Source organism: Aulonocara sp. 'chitande type north' Nkhata Bay, linkage group LG18, assembly GCF_057382095.1.
Source record: "Aulonocara sp. 'chitande type north' Nkhata Bay isolate Kocher_YH1m ecotype deep benthic linkage group LG18, A_spYH_male_GT1.1, whole genome shotgun sequence".
Taxonomy (NCBI): Eukaryota; Metazoa; Chordata; class Actinopteri; order Cichliformes; family Cichlidae; genus Aulonocara; species Aulonocara sp. 'chitande type north' Nkhata Bay.
In genome coordinates, this window is record NC_141361.1 from 24,742,305 (window position 1) to 24,766,139 (window position 23,835).

Below are 23,835 nucleotides of genomic sequence, written 5' to 3' on the forward strand. Positions count from 1 at the left end.
ATCAAGTAAAAGTAAATGTTTGTTCGGTTATCTGCCTGCACGGTTTAACAGATAATGAGATAAAAACACGGTGGCCGGAAGTTGATTTTAGGCTCACATGCCGTCCCTTTCTTGCCTCGGCAGGTTAGTAACGACGGTTTTAGGGTCTTTGAAGCTTTTAACACTAAAAATGGCTGCATTTGATTTAGGTAGTCCCAGATCCCGGTGCGGACGTCATTCCCCACACACTAACATGTTTAATAAGTGTCAGCAGGATCACGCAGCGCTTTATTAGCACACTGGAGAGGCTTCATGGGATCCTGCACATGTGGCCTTCCTGTAATAAGTCACACACTGGCTCCTGTTGTTTTAGTTAGAGTCAGTCCACAGACTGTTTTAGCTGTAGATTATAGGTATCACCTGTGGTCAGTAAATTCAAATATGTGAAGCCCACTTGGCCTGCACGACACTGTAAAAACCTTTAAAAAAAAATAAGTTTAAAGACTTTTCATTCAGGATGAAGGAAAAGCAGGTAAACGTTGCCTTTTTTTGGGGGGGTATTCTGTTTTTACGCTCTGCGTTGTGTCCGCCTCTCTAACCGGAAGCTGTGCGTCCTCCCTCCGTGTTACTTGACGCTGACCATTGAAGGAAAACGGAGCAGAAGAGCGAAACATGGCGACTTCGAACAATCCGCGGAAATTCAGCGAGAAAATCGCTTTACATAACCAGAAGCAGGCGGAGGAGACGGCGGCGTTTGAAGAAGTGATGAAAGACCTGAGCATAACCCGAGCAGCGAGGGTAACGACACCGTTTGCTGCCTTTTCCTTCCCTCCCTCCTGTCTGCGCTCCGTTTGTTTTCAGCGAGCTGTCAAATAGGCATTTGTAGCGCCGCGGCTGCACGCAGAACAGGTAAACAATAACAAACGACGCTTCCTGCCAGCTGTGGCCGATTTTCTCCTGTCGGTGGACGGCCAGCTGAGCCGACACGATGTGTCGGTCCTCAAATGTAGATGCGTACTGCGGGGACCATCTTTCCTAAAAGTTATTGGCTACAATTTTTGTCCCACGCAAGTGTAAAGCAAAGGGGCGTGCATCCGTGTTTGACAGCGCGCGTCCAGCACCGCGATTTTCCCTTCATCTCGTGGGCTTAGATACGAAGCGATTAACCTAAAGCATATGATATGATCCGTGAACGTAGAGATTGACATTTTAAAAAATGAATTAGAAAATCGTGGTGCATATAGGGATATATGTTAAGGTGTGTTTCTGTGCATATAAACCGCGGTGAACTTGTCTGACGGGTCCTCAGGCCTGTGTGCACTGCAACATGAGTGACATTTACGGCAAAGATGAAGGCCAGCAGATTATGTGGAATTTAAGCCACATACAGCACAGGCCTCCAGAATAAATCCTATGGAGGCAGGGCTTCAGTGGAAATATGATGGACTTAACATCATTGCAAGCATCAGCCACTATCCTATCTAAGCTCTGTTTCTCTGAATCTGTGTGTTTGTGTCTGCTCAGAGGACGATAAAGAGCAACTTAAAGGTCTTTCTAGAATCAGAAAAGCAGAAGTATCATGTAACAGTAGATATCGTGGATGCTGGTTCACAGTCTCACGTCAATGGCAGACTGCAGTGCAAAACTTCTAAACGTGCATTGCTTTAAAAAAAAATTATTAGAAATACGCGCTCACCCGACACTTTGTTAGCTACACCTCACTAGTGATGGGTTGGCCCATTAAGAAGTGCCTTAAATCCTCTGTGTGATTTTTTTTTTTTTAACTGCAGTTTCCTGTTCTTAGCTGACAGGACTGGCACCTAGTGTGGTCTTCTGCTGCTGTAGCCTATCTGCTTCAAGATTCAAAGATGTTGTGCATTCAGAGATGCTTCTGCTTCTTCTTCTTCTGCATGCTTTGGTTTTAATGAACTTTTTTTCGGGGATATTGTATCTTCCTATCAGCTAGAACCAGTCGCACCTTTCTCCACTGACCTTTGACATCAACAAAGCGTTTTCACCCAGAAAACTGCCGCTCACTGGATGTTTTCTCTTTTTCAGACCATTCTCTATGAACCCTAGAGGTGTTTAGAAAATCCCAGTTTCTGAAATACTGAAATACCAGCTCACTTGGTCCTGACAACCATACTACGATCAAAATCTCTTAAATAACCTTTCTTCTCCATTTGGTTTGAACTTAAGCATCTTGACTTGACAGGTCTACATGCATAAATGCACTGAGTTGCTGCATTGTGTCTGGCTGATTAGATATTTGCATAAACAAGCAGTTGAGGAGGTGTATCTTAAAGAAGTTGCCAGTGAGAGCACGCACAAAAATCGCTTGGTATAAACTGAATATATACCAATCAAGTACATTTCATTTGAACAGGTAACTTAAATGTAACATTTTACATTACACTTATGCAACATAGTTACGTGTAACCAAATAACCAAAAATCATCAGTTTGGGAATACATGTTAAGAAAAATGGCCTCCCTATGCTTTACCTTTAAACACGTCCTTATCTGGAAACTAATAGAACAAGTTGCATCAGAGTTATGACTTTATTATTATAGGTCCATATTTGTAGACGATATGTCTCGACAGGTTGGTGGAGGTCTGTGGCCTTATGTTTTTTTTTTTTATCTAGATTTCATTAAGTATGCAATCAGTCGTTTGTGTGTTTTTGGCTGTCAGTAAAATTATGCAAAAACCTCCAAGCTGACTATAATTAAAACCCAGTGGAGAGGTGGAGTATGAGCAAACCCATTAAACAGAGCGAAGCTGGATCGCTTTCTTCAAAACTGCGAGATGGGGCAGTGAAACTGGTGAAAGGATGCACTTTTCCAGTGATTAATGGAAAGACAAACATTAGGTAGCTCTTGTTTGAGCCAGAGTTAGACATGCTGGAAGGATGCCTCGGGTTTAGAGTTTCACCCTTTCACGCTGTTGCCTCCCTTTATGCTCAACTCTCACTCTGATTTTTCTTTTGTGCTTTTCTCCGTACACAGCTTCTTGTGATTAAAGTGACCCAGACTTCATATTCTGTTGTTACAGTATCTAATCCATTGCATCAGAGACTGCGTTCATGTAGCTAAAGAAGTATACTCTGAGGTTGGAGGCTTATCAAAATACACCACTGATGCAGGCATAGTAATTGTTATTATTAGATTTTCTGCCATGCCAACAGTAAGCAGTGGGCTTGCATGAGACAATTTAATTGACTGGTCATGGGTTCTCTGATTGGACATGGAAAAGGAGGCTGTTTTGAAATAAACACTGGAGTGACAGTTTGGAGGGTTTTCTTCTGAAATGAAGACAGGCACATTCAGTGATACTGAATTATATCTATACTGCTTTGCTTGCACCTTGGCATTCATATAATCTATTCACATTAAATAAAAAAGAAACCGTTAAATTTGACACTAAATTAGCTGTAAACGTTAGAGCTTGCAACAAAATTTGTCACTAAATTAAACAGCTTTTAGTTTCCACCACTTCGATCTTCCTTTCCTTTACTGCTAAAATCCACAAATCTCACTTTTAGCACTTCAAAAAATTTAAGAAAAATCTGCAAACAGTCCTGTAATGTAAATGAAACAATCATGCAACTTAAAAAGAAAATGTTCTAGCAGAACATCATATTCAGCTCTCGTTATTAACAATATCACGGCCTGGTCCTTGGTTTTTAGGCGTGTGGGGTGTTAATAGCTAATTTATTACATCGCTGTAACTGGAGCGTGGACTTAATGCGAGCGAGAAACTCTTTTACTTCTTTTCTAAATTTCCCATAAATGCCTGCTGATTTACCTGATGTTGTTCTTCTTGCAGTTGCAGTTGCAGAAGACCAAATATTTGCAGCTGGGGCAGAACCGTGGGCAGTACTATGGAGGATCCTTGCCAAACGTCAATCAGATTGGAAACAGCACGATCGACGTGCCTTTTCAGGTACAGGATTGCTTATCTTTCCTTTGCCTTTCACATTTACAACTAAAATATACCTGGTGTAGGTCAATTCAATCTGTGGCCTTAACTGCAAAAATATATTGTGTGATATAAATAAATAAATACCCCCATTTTTTCCCAATCTCTATGGGTAAGTAATATCCTGCAGTATTGACTGGTCGCTTTTTTTAGACATCCTGAGGTTCTTTTTCCCTGGACTAAATATTCTTCTACAGGAAGTCACATACTTTGTGTAAGTCACTTATGTAAGCAGTATATGAACAAAAATAATACTTTATTTAGAGGCAGTGTAAGTATCCAAGGCCACAGCCTACATTAGGTTTGTATACGGTTGTAGCATGGCTCGGCGCAGGCTCTGTCCAATAAACACTGTGTACACAGTCCTGCAATAACTTTGAAGTTTATATGTTGCTGCCGCAGCGTAATAAGAACGTTCTTGAAGCCACGTCTGTCACACCAAATTTGAATTGTGTGTTTTATGTGCAGGGAGACAGCTTCATGCTGGGCTTCAGTGCACTCGGCAACAACGTGAACAGAAGCAGAAGTTTTTTTATTGCTTTAAATTGTTTTCAGGAGCAGCTTCAAAGGTGGCAGGAAAGGATTTGCATTAATTGTCGACAGAAACATAAAAGAAATGTCAGTCTTCAGTGAAAGCCTTAAAACTGATATTGCACAATAATGAATGTTAGAAATTGAAGGGAAAAAGGGTCAGGAGGTTGTGTGTAATTTGTTCTGAATAATAGGTTTCATTTTATTTGGGGAAATAAAAAAAGAAAAAATCATTGCGTTCAGTGCTATCTGCAACGCGACTGCTGCGTTGCTTAGTGTGTCAGTCTGTGTATATGAGAAAGAAGAGCTTCTCCATGTTTTATTCTCTCAGCCAGTGCTGGAAACAGTCTCTTGCTTGAAAGGCACTGAAGCTGCACAGCAAGACAGAAAACATCTGTCATGTGGGCTAAAAAGCCCTTGTCCTTGAAATTTCCACGGAATAGCGTCAGACAAATGGAACAAGATACCAACCTTTAAAAAAAAGGAAAATGTAATGCAGTTTCGTAGTTTTAATTTTCTTTGCCAATGAAATGACAACCCTCAAAAAAACAACAAACAAACAAGTTGAAGAACACGCGTAGAACATAATGCACACATTTCAGATTTTCTTTTTCCAGTCTTCCCCCATCCTTTTCACCCCGGACCACTTTACCTTTCATTCCTGTGCTACATGCTCATAGGAAGTGTTTATTCTCTGCTGGCCAAGAGCAGTGTAACTGAGGTAAAGTGCTGACTACCGTGGCTGCCGCAGTGCTTTTTGTAGATTAATGACCTCAAAAACTCTCTTGTTATTGTTACACATTCAGCTCTAATAGTGCAGGCCGGTGAGGAGCTGAAAAGTAATGTTTGCAATTTGCCCAGTTCATTACCCATTTTTTTCCTTGTCTTTATTTGTCAGAATTCAGGGCTCGACATGAACAGGTCGACGCGACACCACGGATTGGTGGAAAGAGTCTACCGCGATCGGAACCGCATCACATCGCCCCACCGGAAACCCCTGTCTGTTGACAAACACGGACGACAGATATCCTTTTATGCTGCCTGTTGGGTGAAGTGTTGTTTAATGTTGGGGCGATCGTGGCTCAAGAGTTGGGAGTTTGCCTTGTAATCGGAAGGTTGCCGGTTCGAGCCCCGGCTTGGACAGTCTCGGTCGTTGTGTCCTTGGGCAAGACACTTCACCCGTTGCCTACTGGTGGTGGTCAGAGGGCCCGGTGGCGCCAGTGTCCGGCAGCCTCGCCTCTGTCAGTGCTCCCCAGGGTGGCTGTGGCTACAATGTAGCTTGCCATCACCAGTGTGTGAATGGGTGGATGACTGGATATGTAAAGCGCTTTGGGGTCCTTAGGGACTAGTAAAGCGCTATATAAATACAGGCCATTTACCATTACCATTTTTATCTGGTTTCTGAGCTTCAGTTTAAATCAGAGTGCTTGGTCAAAACTTCACTCGGTCAAATTTTTCTTTAGGAGCAGTAGAGTGGCATTTCTGCAGATTATTAGGAATTTACACAGATGTTTTCCTACCAATGCATGCCCCATGCTACAGTATTTGTTTTGGCCTGTTCATGCTGTTGGAAGCCTGATATACTTAATCATACTGAGAAAAAACAAACAAACATGTTAATATCCTAAAAATGGGTCAGTTTAACCCATTCCTAGGTGCTTACTAGGCATGAATATTTCAGCTTTTTGTGGATTCAAATGAGAAGTAGCTTTGAAATGAAAAACGATAGGGATGTCTCATAAACTGCTGTAGGTGCATGAAGCCTAAAAACAGGTCATTTTAGCCTGTCGCTAGGTGGTTGCGGGGCAACACGATGCCATCATAATGTGTCATGCATAATTTAGCTTTTGCGAATACAAATTAAATGTTACTGTTGTGAAATACAAACGATACAGTGCTTTTATAAGGTGCATAAGTGCAAAAAAATGGATCGTTTCAAACTGTTGCTGGGTGGTTGCTAGGCAATGCGATGATGCCGCAGTATCTGATATAGATAAGAACCTTCCGGGGCCTAAGATGAACTTGTGTGCACAGGTTTGGTTGCTCATCTTCTAATGCTCTCGGAGGAGTTGGTGGACAAAGAAACCAACGCACAGACAGACAGAGATTTCATGTATTATGATAAATATTCAGTGGGAGGAGTTTGGCTGGGAATAACATGGTGTCAACAGCTGAACATTAGCATCGTGGAGATGTTAATAAACCATAGTCTGCACACACCCACACAGTTCTGAGAACAGGACTAATCACACAGTATAAGTGAAACCACCTGCGGGCTCTCATCATTCTCCAGCAGAAGTCAATGCAAATCTTTAAACTGTATTATTGTTTTTTAAAGCTTAATATATGCATAAAATATACATTTGTGTTTAAATGCTCCTTCGTGGTAGCATTATTGGAAAATACACAGTGCAGAACAAGCAATTATTAACACCTTTTCATTAATAATGCTGTTGTATTCAGCTAGCTTTTGAAACGGAAGTGCTTCTTGATTTCAGATTTTTAGATCTTAATCAAACTCTTTGTGGGCATTTTTGTAAAAGACTTCGGCCTGTAGGTAATGAAAGTGTACCCTGTATTGTAGAAGATCACCAAGCACAGTGCTTTTTTTATTTATTTATTTTTTGAATTCACAGAAGAGAGTACACTGATTCTGCCAAGGCTTTATTCTCCAGCTGTTATTTCTTAACCTGCGATGTCACATTGACAGCTGTCCATATGGCTCAGTATATCTCTCGCCGCCACCTGATACTAGTTGGAGGAGGTAAGACGGTCTCTGATAATGACACAATGTCTCGGCATGGCCTTCTTGCAACTAAATGCATTTTTTTTTCACCTGTCATGAAGAAATGTGTTCAGATAATAACGCAAGACACATTCAGAGTGGAAAGACCCAAGAGGCTAACACTCTGACTGTGAAATCCTTCTGCATTGTCACATATTTAATGACTTTCACAGTTTCTGCCATTGAGAAAAATTATTGAAATGTTTATATTTACACTTAAAACTATTCCAGTGTCCTTATTCTAGTGTTAAACATTTAAAAATAACTGACTGCTGCATGTGATGTTGTTGTCGCGCAGTGCTGTAGTTGCCCACTATGTACTTTTTTGTGCTATTCGGGTAGATTTTGTCTATAGATCGCCTTATGTGAGTTTAAAATTCTTGTGCTGCAGGACAAACTCTGACTCAGCACTGCATCAGTGCACACTAATTCCTGCCCAGCAGGCCTCCTTCACTGGAGGATCACAGGAGCTGCAGCCAAAACGAGGTACACAAGATTTCGAAGATGTTCTCGTCATGTAGTGTAAGAGACATGTTCATTAGTGTGGTGTGTGTCAGCTCACTTCATACAGACACCCTGCATGAAATGAGCTTTTAACTCTGCCTTGAATTAGTCTATATGTGCTTTTTAAATTAGTGTTTTTTTGCATTATCTGCAGAATTCAGTGTTATTTGTTTTTTTGTTTTTTTTTGTGATCCTGTTTAGTTTTTGTGGTATTTTGTTGCTTTCTCCTGACGACTCAGTGGAAGCACCCTCCAGTGTATGATGAAAGGGTTTGAATGCGGCTTTGAAGGCAAGAGGAGGAAAATTGATTGCTGTGCAGATGGTGCGCATTCAAGTACCATGTGAATTTCGCTCCTAATGGCCATGTGAGGGGAATTATGTCAATTTTAGAAGCACTTTGGTTGAATTTGTACGTATCATCTTGGAGAAGTGCTTGTGCTTTTACCCATTATTTGCATTCAGAATTCTTTTTTCTTTTACTAATGTCACACTTCTTGTCTACTTTCTTTTTTTGTTTTTGTTTTTCCTCTTTTTAAAGGAACCTTTTCTTCCCACTGTCATCAAGTGCTTACTCAAAGGGAATTGCTGGGTACCTTGTCATCATTTTGTACCTTACAATGCAATAGTGCTTGGATATATATAAATTCATGTATATATATGTTGTAACTTGACGCTACATACATTAACGACTGCACTTACTCACTTGATCTGATTAAATGAAGGCAGTTATTATGAGCTTCAACAGGCAGGACATCTGTAGATCCAAGAGATTGAGGAGATTTATTTTTTAATTTCTCCATCTCCATCTCTCGCTCTTGCTCTCCCCAGTCCTCCTACTCACTGTACCGGGGTCTGAAGCAATTAAACAAGAGGTGGATGAAGATGGACAGAAACATAACTGGGACAGCAAAAAAGTAAATCTTCACACAAAATGTTTTTCACTTGAGTATCTCACTGGTCTTCCTGATACACTAGTTGTCTTTTTTTCTCCCACTTTAGAACATTTCAAGATCCAAGCCCTGCAAAGTTCCTGGAATCCAGTGAGTTTTAATGTCTTAGGTTGTCTAAGGATACCTTCCTCTATAGTCTGAGTAACACAATGAAATTATGTTTCAGTGTAAATATTTTTGGGGGGCACGTTGGTCTCACTGTTACGATATAGTGTTTAAATCCAGAAAGGAAGCTTCGGCTAGGTACGTGTGTACACAAATCTGATGAATGGGTGTGAATAAAGCGTAGTTTTGAACTGAAAGCATCTGACTGTAGTTCAACATTTTCATTTTGACTCGCTCAACTGCCAAAGGAATGAGAGTGTGGAGCCAAAAGATTTGCAAAAATACCCTGGGCCAAATGCATGAAGTCCAAATATCTCTGGACTTGTTTGCCTCGGGAGACATTTCCAAGTAATCTGAATAAGCTACTGGTGTTGGCGGTTCTGCTATTTCATCACCGAGTATATCGAGCATGTCATCGCTGGAGAGTTTACGGCACCCATCTGTTTTTCTGCAGCATTTTCCCGTCTCCAGAACAGCAGCTGACCGCTTCGATGAAACCAGCAGCCCACAACACTGGCGGCTCTCTTCCCGATCTGACCAACATCCAGTTCCCTCCTCCGCTGCCCACCCCGCTCGACCACGACGACCCAGCTGCCGCCTCGTTCGGCTCCCAGAGCAGCACGCAGGCTCTGGGTAACACACAAGGTGGTAATAAGCACTCTCTCCTCTGTTCTCTCTGGACATATCTTAAAGTTATGTGCAGGATATGAAGGATCTTGGATTTCAGCATTTGCCACTTGTTTGGTGCCAAGTTGGGTCTTTAAGGAAACTGTTTTCTTGTGCTGGGTAGGAGTGAACACGTCTCAACCCACAGTAGCCATGGAAATCCAGGCCGGGCAGGATAGTGTGATTCCTCTCATCCTGAACGCGGGAGACTCCCACCAGCACCAGAACCTGCAGCTCTCCCCAACAACTCCACCTCTCACTCTCTCCCAGGTACTCAAGAGGAAAGCGTTGTACATTAATAGACATAGAAACAGTGTCATGATTTGTAGGCAGGCTACAAATACTGAAATGAATGCTTTTTGAGGTTTCTGTCATATAAAGTGCCGTGCTCCCAACAGGCAGCCATTAATGCCATGAACCTGGAGCAGCAGCTGTCCCAGTACGCCTTCTTCAGCCAGCAGCCGTCGTCCCAGACACACCCAAACCAGCAAGTGAGTTTCTATCCAAAGCCACAGCTCAAAACATAATAAACTTCATCTCATTCATATGTACGAACATCCAGTTTTATATAGTATTATGACCACTTGCCAAAAAAAATCAATGAATGAGTCAACAGCAGTTGTTTAACTCGGACGTGTGGCTCGTTTTGTTTTCATTTACCCGTTTTAAACATCCAGAGGATCGCTGAGCGTTAGTCCATCTGCATATGAAGCAATTCGCTCACTGTCTGCCGCTTTACAGCTGACAGTTGGTCGCCCTGCCCTGTTGTTAGTTACTTCAAACAATCACCTCAGAGTTGAGAGTAGTTTAACTTGCTTTCTGCCCACCGCTAAAGCCAAATCACTGCTAGTCACTTCCTCTTAGAATGTCTATCACCTTAGGTCAGAGTTATTTGAAGCCGAAAAGATAATGGGAAACTTTCAGCAACGTGCTCTCCTACACAACATGCTGCCAGTGCAGATGTTGCATATCGCTGCCCCCTCCCCCTGGCACTGACTCACTTTCTCTCTCACTCCCTCGCTTTTACCCGTGGTTTGTGGACATCTTTTCATTTTCTCCGCAGTTTTGGTTGCATTTCCTCTCCGGTTTTCTCTTTTCTGCCGCAGCCGTTCCTTAAACTCTTCCTTATAAGGAATTATATTTCTTGGGTCCGCTATAGTAGCTGCAGTGGATTCACACTCGAATCGCACTCTCGAACTTGTCATGTCATGTACAACATACAGAGAAGCGTCTGATCATGTTTGTTATTGGTAGTAGTAGAGAATGAGTCATTATCATCTGAAGTTAAGTCTAAATTTTGGAATTGATGAAATAATTTACTTAGTAAAAGTTATTCTGGGTCTTCCAGCCAATCAGAGTCCTGAATTTTCAGTGGCTGTGGTATAGACCTCAGGAAGTTTCACTGGAAATTAGGATCGAGTCCATTCCTTTACAAACCTGTTGCTGTGTTTCAGTTTGTGACGCTGGCGTTGTGGTCTGCTTTCCATTTCATCAGTCTGTCAGCTCCCTAAGCCTCCAATCTCGGGATTATGTTTATTAATGCAAGTACAGCTAATCCCAATCTCCAAGTCTTTCCAACTTCTTCCAATATTTTTGGATTTATGAATGTTTTCATTCTTTTCATTCTAAGAATGTTCATACATTTTATCTCTGTTTATCACATGAACGCTAAATCATTTGAAACTATAGCTTTATGTTAAATGTTACTGAACACGTGTCCTAACAAACTGTAATCATGAAGCCGTTCATGTTTAACTGAAATGAAAATGCATTTTTCCACAGCCCATTAAAAAAAAAAAAAAGAATATTACAAAACTTTGATGTTAGCCAGACTTTAAGATCTCAGACTTAATGTTTATCTGCAGCTGCTGCTGCTTTTTAATTAGATTGATAGCATCCAGATTGTGAATGAGTGAGTAAGATGAAAAATGAGGGGAAAAATAGATAAACTGCATTTAATGACGATGATGCGTTTTGGCTCTCATGGGAACATTCGACTTACTTTGACTTACTTACGTTTACTCGTCTGTGATTCAGTCACCTCTCTATTGTTGAGATGTTTAATGAGATGGAATTAGAGAATAACCACACCAGAGTTATAGGAGCAGCAGTTCATAAATGAATTATTATAACTATATTTTTTTAATAAGGTTCCAAATAAATAATAAAACCTATGATGATTTCAGTTACCAGTTAGTTGGAAGAAAACTTCGCAAACTCTTTGATATTCCTGTCACGTCTGCTTTTATTTCATTTACTTTGATTACTTTTTGAGCAGATCTTCATTTTTGCCACAGTTGACTAAAAATAAAAACGCACCAACAACTGTGCTTTCCATGTCTTTATTCAACATACTGAGTTATTATCAGAGAGGCTGTAAAAAAAAAAAAAGTGAATCCCTGCTAATTGCTTCTCCAAAAGCTGTTTGGATTCAGGTGTTCCAATTATGAAGATGAGACTAGAAGTGTGGGTTGTAGAGGTTGTTCTCAGTAAGAAAGCCATAGAGAGTTTTCTCTTGTGATAACTATGACTCAGTCACAAAAGCTTTCTCGCTGGGTTTTTGCACAAACCTCTTAAAAGCTACAGACACATTTCCAAGAATCTAGGCGTTCATCGGTCCACAATGAAATAAACAGAGGAGATAATGACGTGGGGCTATTGGGATCACAGCAAGTGCGAATACACGCGGTCCTGAAGAAGGTACAAAGAACCCAAGGCCAACTGCAAAACACCTGCGGAGATCTCGCTAACTTGCTAAAATCTTTGTTCGTGTGTCTCAACTCCCAGAACAACAGATGAGACGCAAGTATAACATTTTGACAAAAAATACACAATGATTTACTTAGAGGGGTAAAAGTAAAACCATATCCCTGCTGCCTCGGGGTCTGGGAAAAAAGACATTTCACAGGAGATTGTCAGTGCAGCAGTCCTTGTGCATAGTCAGGTCAGACTCTTCACCTTTAACTAGAAAGTTTATGTGTGTGTTTTTTTTACATTTTGGCATGATCTTTGACAATAAAATTCAACAAAAACATATAAAACTCTAAAATCTAAACTCCTAAAAATGTCACATAAAAGGCAACTTGTAGCCTTTTATGTGATTTTTTTTTTTCTTCTTTTGATGTGTTTTCATATCTGCCAAGATGTAATAAAATAAGATATGAATATAATGCGTGTGTGATAAGCAAGCATTAAAATTATACAGTGGTGCTTAAAGATTAGTTATCTATTTATGAGTCCACTGCTTATTTTCCAGCAGGCGGGTCTGGTCCAGCTGCCGTCCTCGGTGAACTCCTGCTCCCCGTCAGACAACCAGGCGTCCTCGCAAACCAACATGACCATCGACATGAACGCGGTGAGCAGTCTGTGTCTCGCTGATTTGTTGCAACAACAACCCAGTGATGACTGGTTCTCCTTGGCTGGTTCCCAGTTTTCCCAAAGAACTGTTTTCAGATGGTGTTAACGTGTTGGGCTCGGGGTTTCGCGAACACACTGCCACGTCGAAGTAATCAGAACTGATCTCGTAGACGTTCAGCTGTGACGTGAAGTTGTCCAAGAGTGTGTTTTGTAACAGACGTTTTGCTTGGGGGGGGAAAAAACGACGTGAAAATAGGACTGTGTGTGACAGTGCAATTGTTCTTTCTTTGTTATTTTAACTATGATACAAAACCATAATTTTGCAGTCCCAGAATTTCTTTGTTTCTCTGCAGAGTTCAAGTCCCCCCCAAAAACCACTAAAGCAGAATGTAAAAAAATGCACAAAGAGATTCGCAAAACATCCGTGAATCTGAAAGCTTCTGTAAGGCGCTGTTTCTCCTTCAGATCTTGGCTCTCGCTGCTTCGCTCTACTGTTGCGATGGGAATGTGTTTGGATTACTGCAGAAATGAAGTGGCCTACATTCTCTTCATCTCCGTAAAAGACTGTGCGGCGTGAGGTCACGGAAAACGCAGAGGAAGCTCGCTGGGATCTGGATCTTAGACTTGTATTCTTGTTATTAAACCGTTAATAAGGAAATGTTTTTATCATTTTACAGTCAAAGTAATGTCAAGGAAAACATGACCTTCTTTCATTTTCAGGCGAGTTCAAACAGGTTTACTCGACGCCACTGACCAGGTCACCGGTTTATAGCTCTATCCACAGACCTTGAACTCCTTTTTATCGCTCTCATCTCATGCTACCATTATTTTGGTAACTTATCTTTTAATAGTTTAGGAGTTTAAAGGTTTGAACGCCTCGTTGACTTGTAAATGATTAAACATTATCAGCCTCATTTGATAAATCTCAATTACTTGATGGCGTATCTGTTGCTTACTTGGAAGGTTTTATAGTACTTTTTTTTTATTTTGTTAGACAGTATAAAAAACATCTGATGATAGGACAGAACAAGAGATAGCAGAGTGGGTTTTCCCTGGTCACTATTTTTAAAATATTCACTTGCTCAGGTTTAATTTCCAGCGATATTCTTACTAATTAATCCCCTGTAGTACTCAGTCTTTCACTTTTCTTTTTTTTTTCTACTACTCCACTGACGTGAGATCTACACATCACTCGTCACATATTGTGATCATACTAATTACATTTCAGCATTAGCTACAAGTATGCACAGGTTCAATATTCCTCTGATCGCCAGTCTCCTGCAAGAAAAACACCACAGACATGGTTAACCAAAGCTCCTTGTTCAATAGGAGAAGAGTTACACACAACGAACGAGGGGGGGAAACAAAACGACGGCCTCCAGTGTGAATAACTCAAATGTATCCTCTTGTATCAGGCCTCGTCCCTTCAACAGTACCGCAGTAGGGTTGGATCCTCTGCCAATCAATCTCCAACCTCTCCCGTCTCCAATCAAGGCTTCTCACCCGGAGGCTCGCCTCAAGTAAGGGCGTATGGACTGAACGAGCTGCCGGCTCGCTTTGTATAAACATCACCGTCCCTTGCATCGTAGTGCTGTGGTTATCTCTGCTGAGTAGGACTCCGTGCAGCTTTTTCTTGTTGATACAGATCTGGGCAAAAAAAAATTAAATAAAAAGCGAGCCCTTCAGCAAGACCCATAACATCAAAACAAGCATTTTCCCCCCTTAAGTTAATTGTATTGTCATTATTTATGCATTTACATATGATTACTTTCTGTGTTTTATAAGCCAAAAAAGAATAATATCTATTAGTATCTAATAAGTAGATAAAACACAGTGCAGCCTCTATTAGTTGACATTTTAACGAGCAATAGCAGGAAATCCTGGGGTTTCTTTGAGTCTGAGTCTACCGACATGCACAGCGGCATCATTAACCTTATAAATCACTGATGTGTTTTCCATGCTTGACATAAGAGGAAGTGAAACCGCGCAGTGAAGGAAATACTCTGGGAGAAAGCTGTCTGTGTGTACTTAAAGTTAATAATATATACATAGAAAATGTGCATTAAAAAGTTCTATTCCTGATCTGAATGATCACATTAAGCATTGACAAACTGTGAACCCTGAGCAGCTCTTCTTTTGCCCAGATCTGACCACCAGTCTCTTTAAGCAGTCTCTTAGTGTCATTGATGTGTTTTGTGATGTAGCCGTGTCCCTGACCTTCCTCCTCCTCTGCTGCTTTTTGTGGTATTTGCATCGCAACTCCACCGTTTCCCTCCCAGTCTTGCTTATTAGACTGTGAAGTGGAGTTTGTTTTGTTCTTTCCCATGTTTGTCAGATCTCTGTGTTTAATGTGGGTTTGCACCAGCATGGGGGGGAATGGGTGAGCATCAAGGGAGGTATTAATCCCCTTCGAAGGATTTTTCAGGAAAAGCTGTGCAAACTGAACCTTGCTTGCAATGTAGTGCATTAAGATAAACTGAACACACCCAAGGTAAACATGGATTAGGGCTGTCAGTGATGTGCGTGAGACTTAGTAAAAGCATGTAAGATTTGCAAAAGGTAGTGCTGATAATCTTTTAATCGCTTATTGCTAAGTGTTCTTTCTTAAATACTGTCTTGAATTACACCTTTAAAAGTGCCATCTAGTAAGCCTTTACTGGTCCAAAGATTGAAGTTATAGTTTCTGACTTTTAAACATGCCCTTGTGTGTTTGAGATGTGGAGAGAGAGAGGAACGTGGCGAGTGACAGAGTTGATTCATGCTGTGTGTGCATTTCTATATGTTTGCTTTCCCAACTCGGGCCTTTCCAGAGCTGAAGTGGCTCACTCGTAGTCCCGAGGTTATCCACGGGCCAAACCACAACCAACAGTCTGTGTTCTCTTGTTAACCTGCTCTGCCCCGTGGGGAGTTGTGCAGCGCACACAGATAATGTGGTTTAGAACTAGGTGGAGCACAGACTGAGAATATGATCCAATTACTTATACATTAAGAGGCCACAATGAAACGGGAGAATTCCTGCTGCTGATTCGATGAGGACATACAAATCAGGATTTTCAAGAGAATTAGCTTGCGCTGGATGAGTCGGTGGAGGGGAGAATAAAGCCACAGAGGGGATTACATTTTCAGTGATTCCCTTAATTTTAACGCACATTACATCCTGTTTGGTTTGTCTTAATTAAAACGTGGAAGCCAGAAGGCAGGAGAGGAAGCTCCTTTTTCATGTAAGGCTTTCCTTTTGTTGTCCTTACGTAGACGATTTGGGGCGTTTGGCCGGTTTGCATTTCAGTGTATTATGTATACAGAGAGCTGTAAGATATCGGCAGCTGATATTGAAAGATTTTGCCTCGTGTGATTAATTAAGCCATTTATTTATTTATTTTATCATATAATACATTTATTTACATATCTGCAGATTACTACAACTGTTTTTTTCTTTTATTTTTTGCAGGTTTTAAATCGTTTTTGTGCAATTAAAATGAAAAGGTTTGTGCTGCAGTAATGTCACACAAATGTGCAAAACGTTATGGCAGATGCTCAAAGACTTGTGAAGGCCTCCTCATGAAAGAAAATCGGCTATAAGCATTTTATAGAGGCATATAAAAAAATCCTAATTATTCTAAGCCTTTGTATCTGGTTGTCTAGACCCGAGGTGTCAAACATGCAGCCCACTTTGATCGTTAGTGGGTCAGACCAGTGAAACTACATGATAAATGTGTAAAATTCCAGTAAAACATCTGGTAGTTTATTGCCTAGACGGTGCTGTAATTCCGAGATTTTTTTCTTTTTAAAACACAAAAGATAAAATAAATACGCTGATGGTGCATCATTCACATAAAAACACTTAATGTGTTGGCATATGCAAACTGGGTGGGCATTTGTACATTAAAAACCTCACACATTTCCAGACGTTGTGACATGTTGCAGTGTTCTAGCTGCTTTGACTGTCTCGTTTTGTATATCCCGTGTTTTTTGTTTAATGTATTATGTCTGAAGCCTTGATGCAATACATATATATGCTCATATTGATGGTGCGCACTTGTAATTTTGACCTACATCTATAATAAACCGATCACTGCTTGTTTGTTGTTGCAGCACAACTCCATACTGGGCAGCGTGTTTGCAGACTTCTACGACCAGCAGCTGCCTTCCATTCAAGCCAGTGCGCTCTCACAGCAGGTACAGGCTCTGTCCGTGTCAGATAGAAACCAATCATCTTCGCATGTTTTTCCTGCATTTAGCTTTCTCCTACTTCAGGGACTTGTTGCATTATTTCTTTCTTTTGGGATTGCCAGTTGGAGCAGTTCAACATGATGGAGACCCCCATCAGCTCTGACAGCCTGTACAACCAGAACTCCACCCTCAATTACTCCCAGGCTCTTATGATGGGTTTGACTGGCCACTGCAACCCTCAGGACTCGCAGCAGCTTGGATACAGTAGCCATGGCAACATCCCCAACATCATTCTCACAGGTGCTGTTTCGACACTTCACACGGCTTCTCAAGACATGCAGCGAGTGGCCTGTTAAGGCAGAGACCCAGACTCTAAAGTGTAGAACTGGTAGATCCAAGTGTGGAGGAACGCTTGTGATTCACATTTTCTTGTGGGTCTTGTGACAGTAACTGAACAGAAGAAGCTTCACAATGATTTGGTTGATTACTGGATTTGTATAATGGATGGAAGCAACAGCACTTTGTCATTCAGTCGTTGCATGCTGCCGCAACCCGACGTGTTGTTACATTTCTCACGAGTTGCACATCAAGGATAAAAAAGGTGGTTGCAGTTATGACGGAAGTTACGACGTAGATTTCCCACAGAAGTCTAAATCGGGCATAAATCACAGGATAAAAAAAATGAAAGTCCAACTTGATTATTTATGGTCTGAGCAGTATGAAAGTAGCGGGTTACCTGTCATTCAATCACTAGAATGTTAGCTCTGACATTGTTAAATGCTGCAGAGACGTATAACACTTATCTGCATGTAGATTCAAAGATAACCATCCTCTTAAGGTTTGCCTTTATTAGTTTTTAAAAAATTAGCCCTCCTAATAATCAGCTTCACTTAGATATGTAATTATGATGCCAAGCTGTCCCCTTAAGTTGTTATCAAATCATAACCCACACTCCTCTGCATTCTTTTGTTTTCATTGAAGTTGTCTCTAATTTTAGCCTTCCTTCTCTTCCTTAGAAACCTCAGTGAGATGAATAGTATTTTTTTTTTTCTTGTTGTCTTTCCACAGTGAGTGGAGAGTCTCCACCCAGCCTGCCCAAGGACCTGTCTGGCTCCCTGCCCACAGATGTCAGCTTTGATGTGGACTCTCAGTTCCCGCTGGACGATCTGAAAATCGACCCGCTGACGTTGGATGGCCTGCACATGCTCAATGACCCGGACATGGTCCTCACCGATCCCGCCACCGAGGATGCATTTCGCCTTGACAGGCTGTAACAAAAGTAGCGGGTGTAACAGGTGTGTGAACTCTGCTACCTAAAGCCGAGGGTCTCTGAGGAGAAGGTATCTAGAATCAGGCTGATCAAAGGCCTCATCTGGGCTGAGCATCAATTCCACACGACCCAACACAATCGACTCCCACAAATGAGCTCTTAAAATGTTTCTAAAGACTGCTGCTAGCTTCCCTTTAATGGTTCTCTCACTACCTTTTGTGATGGATCCTGTTGCGATTTAGATGATATACCCGTTTTTTATTCGAGGAAGCTTAATGAAAATTTGGGGGCATAAACAGCCCGGTCTCTAATTCTCCATCAATGACTGACTAAACTATGTCTGTAGAGCAAACCCGTAATAAATCACACTATAGCGATCGCACGGCTGTTAACATAGAGTAGCTTGATGACTCAGAGGAAACACCTGTTGAGCTTAACCTCCCTCTGTCCCAAGCTGTAATGGAAGCCCCGGTGAGGCGATGAGTCACCCTTTTGCAAGCTCATTTATTTTTAGGGAATGGTGAATTTTGATTTTTATCATAGTCAGTGGCGGTCATCAGTTTATGCATGAAATCACAAATCACTGTGCATACTTGTTTTGCCTTAATAGCGTCTACATTTTGGTTTTCATGCAAAGATGACTCTTATGTAGATGAGGAAGAAAGAGGGGAAAAAACAAAGAAGCATTTTAGGGATGGAGTAATTTTTACAGGTGGTTTGGCCTACGTAATCCGCCGTTGTGTCGTCACTACCATATCATTTTTCAACTTCATTTATCGCACCTAAACGGATAAATGAGGAATACGAGCTAGATGTTTACAGGCTTTGTTTTATATTTTACATGTACAGAATGTGATTAGAGTTTGCGTAACGGTATCTATGCAAAACTACAGCGATCGATTTGGGACTGTAAAATGAAACACACACATCGAACCCTTATACGCAGGAAGGCAGCGTGCAGGATTCTTAGAGGACGCACGGCGACCGTGCCATGTTACTTTTGAAACTGTTTCCATTCTTTCAGACTAGTGAGGTGTAGAGATGGTGGGGGGGAAAGGCACACTGAGCGTGGCACACAGGATTACTCCCAAAGATGTGACCTCAGCGTTGTTGAAATATCTATATATATATATATATGTATATTTTTCCAGACAATTGAACTGCCTCTATAATAGAACAGAATTGTTGATACAAAGAGAATGTATTTAGGTCACATCTGTACAACCATGTTGTTGCCATCCTGTCATCCTCATTGCCTCTCATAACTAGCCTTTATGTCCTTAAGGACACATATTGTTTCCCCAAAGCGGATATGACATCCTGCTTTAAGTTTTATGTGTTGCTTTGCTCGTTTCCCTGGCACTACAGCGACTCTATGTATCCGTTTTCTCGTAGCGCTCGTGTTGTCCGTGCCCTTTATCAGTTCGTTCCGTATCGCTCTGGTCGCTCTCGTAGTCGTATGCTTTCGTGCTTTAAAAATCCTCTGTGAAATCAGTGCGTGTTTCAGTAGATGGGTCCTTTGAGTTCATTCAGAAACGTGTCTCATTATTGCACTTTATGCATTTATTTAAAACACTGATTTCTCAGAGTGTATATACCAAACCCCCCGTCCCCACCTACCCTCGTGACTGTTATGTGCACTGGACCTGTCTGTCCTGTCTTTGATAAAACTTGCCTTCTTGTAAAAAAAAAAAAAAAAAGAAGACGAAGAAAAAAGAAAAGACAAATGAAAAAAGCAAATTGAATTATACTTATTTTTGAAAACTTCTATAAAAAAATCTATTGAAGAGAGCTGAGTTGTTACTCAGTCGGTGAGTATTTTGTTACACTGTTACACATTTTTCTTTCCTACATTTTTTGCACGCAGGTGTGTCTGTCGTGTCTCTGCAGCTCTGACTGCATCATGTCGGAATAAAGAAAACGAAACAATGCTCGAAGACGTTTGTAATAAATTATTAATTAGCAAAAAAAAAAAAAAAAGAAAAAAAGAAAAACAAACCACGGTTCAAGTTACAAAAATAGTGCATTGGACATTTGCAGTAAGTGTTATTGTAATACTGTGCCAGATGGGATGAGTCAGTCCCTGAAAAGTATTTTGCAGAATTAATATTGCAGTTCAGTGCAGGTAGAATAAAATGTAAAATAGATATAGATTCATTCCCAGGACACTATTCGGCTGTTATGTTCCTGAAACATCGCGTCTGTCGATGTGCGTCGAGGAACCCTGTGCCAGCATATTTATTTTCATGCAACACAAAACTATGATTGAATCTTAAAATTAGATTTTTAAGCTTTTTCCTTTAAAAAACAACAACAAAACTCTAATATTTCAGATGCATCATGTTGGTCAGTGATCCTGCGTTCTAGTTATCACTGTGGGAAAGTGGGGTGGTTGTTTTTCTATTTTAATAATTTTGTGACTGCACGAATCTCCTTAAGTGTTTTCTCTTTATGGCTTGTTTTTTAACAATTTATTTTATTTTATTTTTAAGGGTTAGGTCGGTTTTGTTTGTCCAAGCAAGCGTTTTTTTTTTCCCCCCTTGTTCGCTAAACTCGTCTTTTGTCTCTCTTTGATTCTGCATCGTGTATAGGCTACGTGACTGCTAAGTGAAGCCTGAAAGCATCAGATATGTGGTAATCAGCCTTTCATGCACATGTAGAAGCCGTTGTTTGATACTGTGTTTTATACCGCAATATCCAGTATGCGCTTTTTTTCCCGTGGAACACCCACACAGTTTTGATTATGTCATTGTAAATCTATAGACTAGCTTTGTATATTTCTGTATGGTAGGAACAATGTTTTTCGTGCTTTATGTGATATGATGTCAAAGTAAGAAAATGCACTGAGAAATACTGTGCTGCAATATGTCATTGTGGCTCTATATTCTCTGCTGGACCTCCAGACTTTATAGTGAGCCTGACATCTTTTGTGGGTTCTTTATTTCCGTTTGTTTTTTTGTTTTGTGTTTTTTTTTAAACACTTTTTGTGCTCATGTAGATAAGCGCTGACTGATGCGTCGCCTGTTACTGCCACCTTTTTAAGCAGTAACGTTCTGGTATCGCACCAGTGTTTACAGAGACAAGAGTTTACAGCAGAGCAACGTTTGTTTTCCTCTACCTTAAAATGTTTCAGCTGAGTTAAATACTGTATCTGGAAAAACAGACTACATGCATGTAGAACCACTTGCAGTGTAGATTAGCTAAACAATTTTGTGGTTTAAACAGTGAATCAGTAAGGTTGAACAGTTATTTCAATATTATTATTTATTAATTCAGAGTTATCTGATATTTCGTTTGGACCTCGTCCATATGCATTTCAAGGCCCTTGAAGCACTTTTCATTTACTTGAAAAACTTTTATTCTGCAGGAATTCCACTTCCTGTTACATATTAGACTATTTAGATTCTTTTGGTCTTTACTTCAGAGCAGATTTGTCTACAGCACTGTATCTTTTTTCTCCTTCTTTTTAAAGTAAAATCAACAGTTGAACCAAAGGTAAAAAAAAAAAAAAAGATAGCCATAAGTAAGAGAAAAAATTTAAAACTTTTATAAAACATCCTCTTTTTTTCCTCAAATGATCCCATTATGGTTCAAATTATTTCATATTTACCTACAAAGTCATTGTTTAGGTTGGACACAATTACTGATTTCTACAACATGAATTAAAGGGGCACCTGTTATGCATCTCCTTCCAGTTATATTTGCTCTTAGAATGGGAGACACTAATAATAAACAAGACCACAGTAATTACTTTATCCAAAGCCTGTCCTAAATGCTTAGTTTTTTTCTGCTCTTGGCTCTGTATGATGTCACTGAGAGTGGATAGTCTTAGTATGCTCATCAAAGGCCCCAGTGGGATACGCCTAGAGATTGTTTGGCAATTAAGTCACTATGAAATTGATTTCTAAAACGTGTCTGTGGGTCTTATACTTTATGTCACTCGGGCCACTTGGGTCCCAGTGACGCTACTTTCGTGAAGGCCCTTGCAGACGCCTGCATGCCTGCTTGTTTTTTTTTGTGACTTGTCCAAAGTGAATTTACAATACAATGCACCAACTACTAGGCCTGAACTCCACCCACCTTTCGTTCAAACCTTCTGTATGTTTAAAGGGAAAAAAGCTAAAACAGCCTGTTGCATAAACAAAAGATGTCCTGAGAAGCTGCACCAGGGCCCTCTATAAGATACGTGGGGGTTATTCTGTACTGTGAATCCTGCACGTCTACTCTAGAAGAGTCAGCAGTTGTTTGTTTTTTTAAATTTGGTGCTGGAAATGAGCATAACAGGTCCCCTTTAAAGAAATGACTGCTATATCCTGTCCACTAGATGAGAAATCTATTTTCTGCATGATGCCGAATTTCAAAGTATCTTGACATATTGTATTTTGCTTTAAACTAACCATTTAGTTTCGCCTTTGTTTTATAAATTTGTGGTGAAATCGTATTTTGTAGTGAAAAAAAAAACACTGAGACATAACATGGACACGATGAGAAATAACACGAGTAAGAAAAATCACATACAAATACTGTACAGTCAGACTAATAGTGGCTCTGTGACACAAGCTGTTAAAACACAAACTGAATCAGGAAGATGAAACAGAGTGTAAGGTCACTCAGTGGGTTGCCCACAGCTATGAATCCTGTGAGTGCATTTCGAGGACGGCCCAGTGCTGGTTCAAGACTCACACAATGGCAGCTAAAACGTTCTACAATGTATTTTAAGTTGAGTGAAACTATTCCACACACTGCAAATGCACTATGTTCCTGTTGCCGTGAAGAGGTGCACTATGTTTCTGTAGTGCACTCGCAGCAACAGGAAACATTATGCTCGTATAATATGCAAATCTAGCATTCTGCAGCAGAGCTTGGCAGGTCTGTACTTTTTCTTTTTGAGCTAACCCTTTAAAAGCAACTGGTCCAAACCTTGTTCTTCAAATTGTGCGTTTTCTATTTTAACTGTTAAAATTGGACCAAAATAATCCAAGTTGGCTGTAAATGTGAGCGACGTTATAGATTTGGGGCGGGGCTTTCCATTTAAAATGTACCTGATGTATTTTTCTCGTGTGAAGGCTTCTGTCTTTGTATCTTTGCATTATTATTTGTAAATGAGATGAAAATAAATATATCTGAATAAGCCAAGACACTTGATTTCTCGTATTGTGTTTTTTTCTCATTAGCTTGACTCCAAAAAGTACTAGAAAACAAAGACGTGCAGCAGTAGTTTCATGGTGTTTGCAGCCCCCATAACTGGCATAACTTAGACTTTCTCACCCACTCCAGGACTTCAGTTGCCCTGCCTCTCCCACTCTTTCCGCACCAACAGTTTTAATGAGTTTCTACTTTTTTTTATGTGGGATGGATACTAAAGCTAAGACTGCTGGTGAGAGGACAGTCTTTTCTATGACTTAAATGTGTTCTGGGCTTTGCGTGGATTGGATTATGCTGTGGTTGTCAAGAAATTAGTTTGAGATTAAATGTTTTAATTCTATTTGGTTACAACAGTTAACCCTAAATGTGTCTCTTCTTATTGTTGATTATCC

General features: G+C 40.5%; 1 protein-coding gene across 5 annotated transcripts; it reads left to right on the forward strand.

Moving 5' to 3' along the window:
- Positions 1-626: 626 nt before the first annotated feature.
- On the forward strand, positions 627-23,434 carry crtc1a (CREB regulated transcription coactivator 1a). Of its 5 annotated transcripts, none has more exons than XM_086273487.1 (16): positions 627-777; positions 3,808-3,924; positions 5,390-5,515; positions 7,194-7,255; positions 7,668-7,762; positions 8,319-8,369; positions 8,609-8,694; positions 8,780-8,820; positions 9,290-9,480; positions 9,626-9,771; positions 9,900-9,992; positions 12,758-12,856; positions 14,274-14,378; positions 16,951-17,034; positions 17,151-17,328; positions 18,097-23,434. In XM_086273487.1, exons 1-16 carry the CDS (start codon positions 652-654, stop codon positions 18,300-18,302), a joined length of 1,806 nt encoding a protein of 601 aa, XP_086129613.1. In that variant the 5' UTR covers positions 627-651; the 3' UTR covers positions 18,303-23,434. The 5 variants fall into 5 exon arrangements, with proteins under 5 accessions (XP_086129613.1, XP_086129614.1, XP_086129616.1 ...); XM_086273488.1 differs by having other exon boundaries at positions 12,761-12,856; XM_086273490.1 differs by lacking the exon at positions 14,274-14,378.
- The last annotated feature ends 401 nt before the right edge of the window (positions 23,435-23,835 follow it).

What these genes read in the sequence shown, in the direction of transcription:
- crtc1a (XM_086273487.1), top strand. Translation starts at nt 652, where the DNA reads ATGGCGACTTCGAACAATCCGCGGAAATTCAGCGAGAAAATCGCTTTA. An exon ending in GGCTCTGGGTAACACACAAG is followed by an intron (nt 9,481 to 9,625) that starts GTGGTAATAAGC and finishes TGTGCTGGGTAG; the next exon opens with GAGTGAACACGTCTCAACCC. An exon ending in TGACCATCGACATGAACGCG is followed by an intron (nt 12,857 to 14,273) that starts GTGAGCAGTCTG and finishes CTCTTGTATCAG; the next exon opens with GCCTCGTCCCTTCAACAGTA.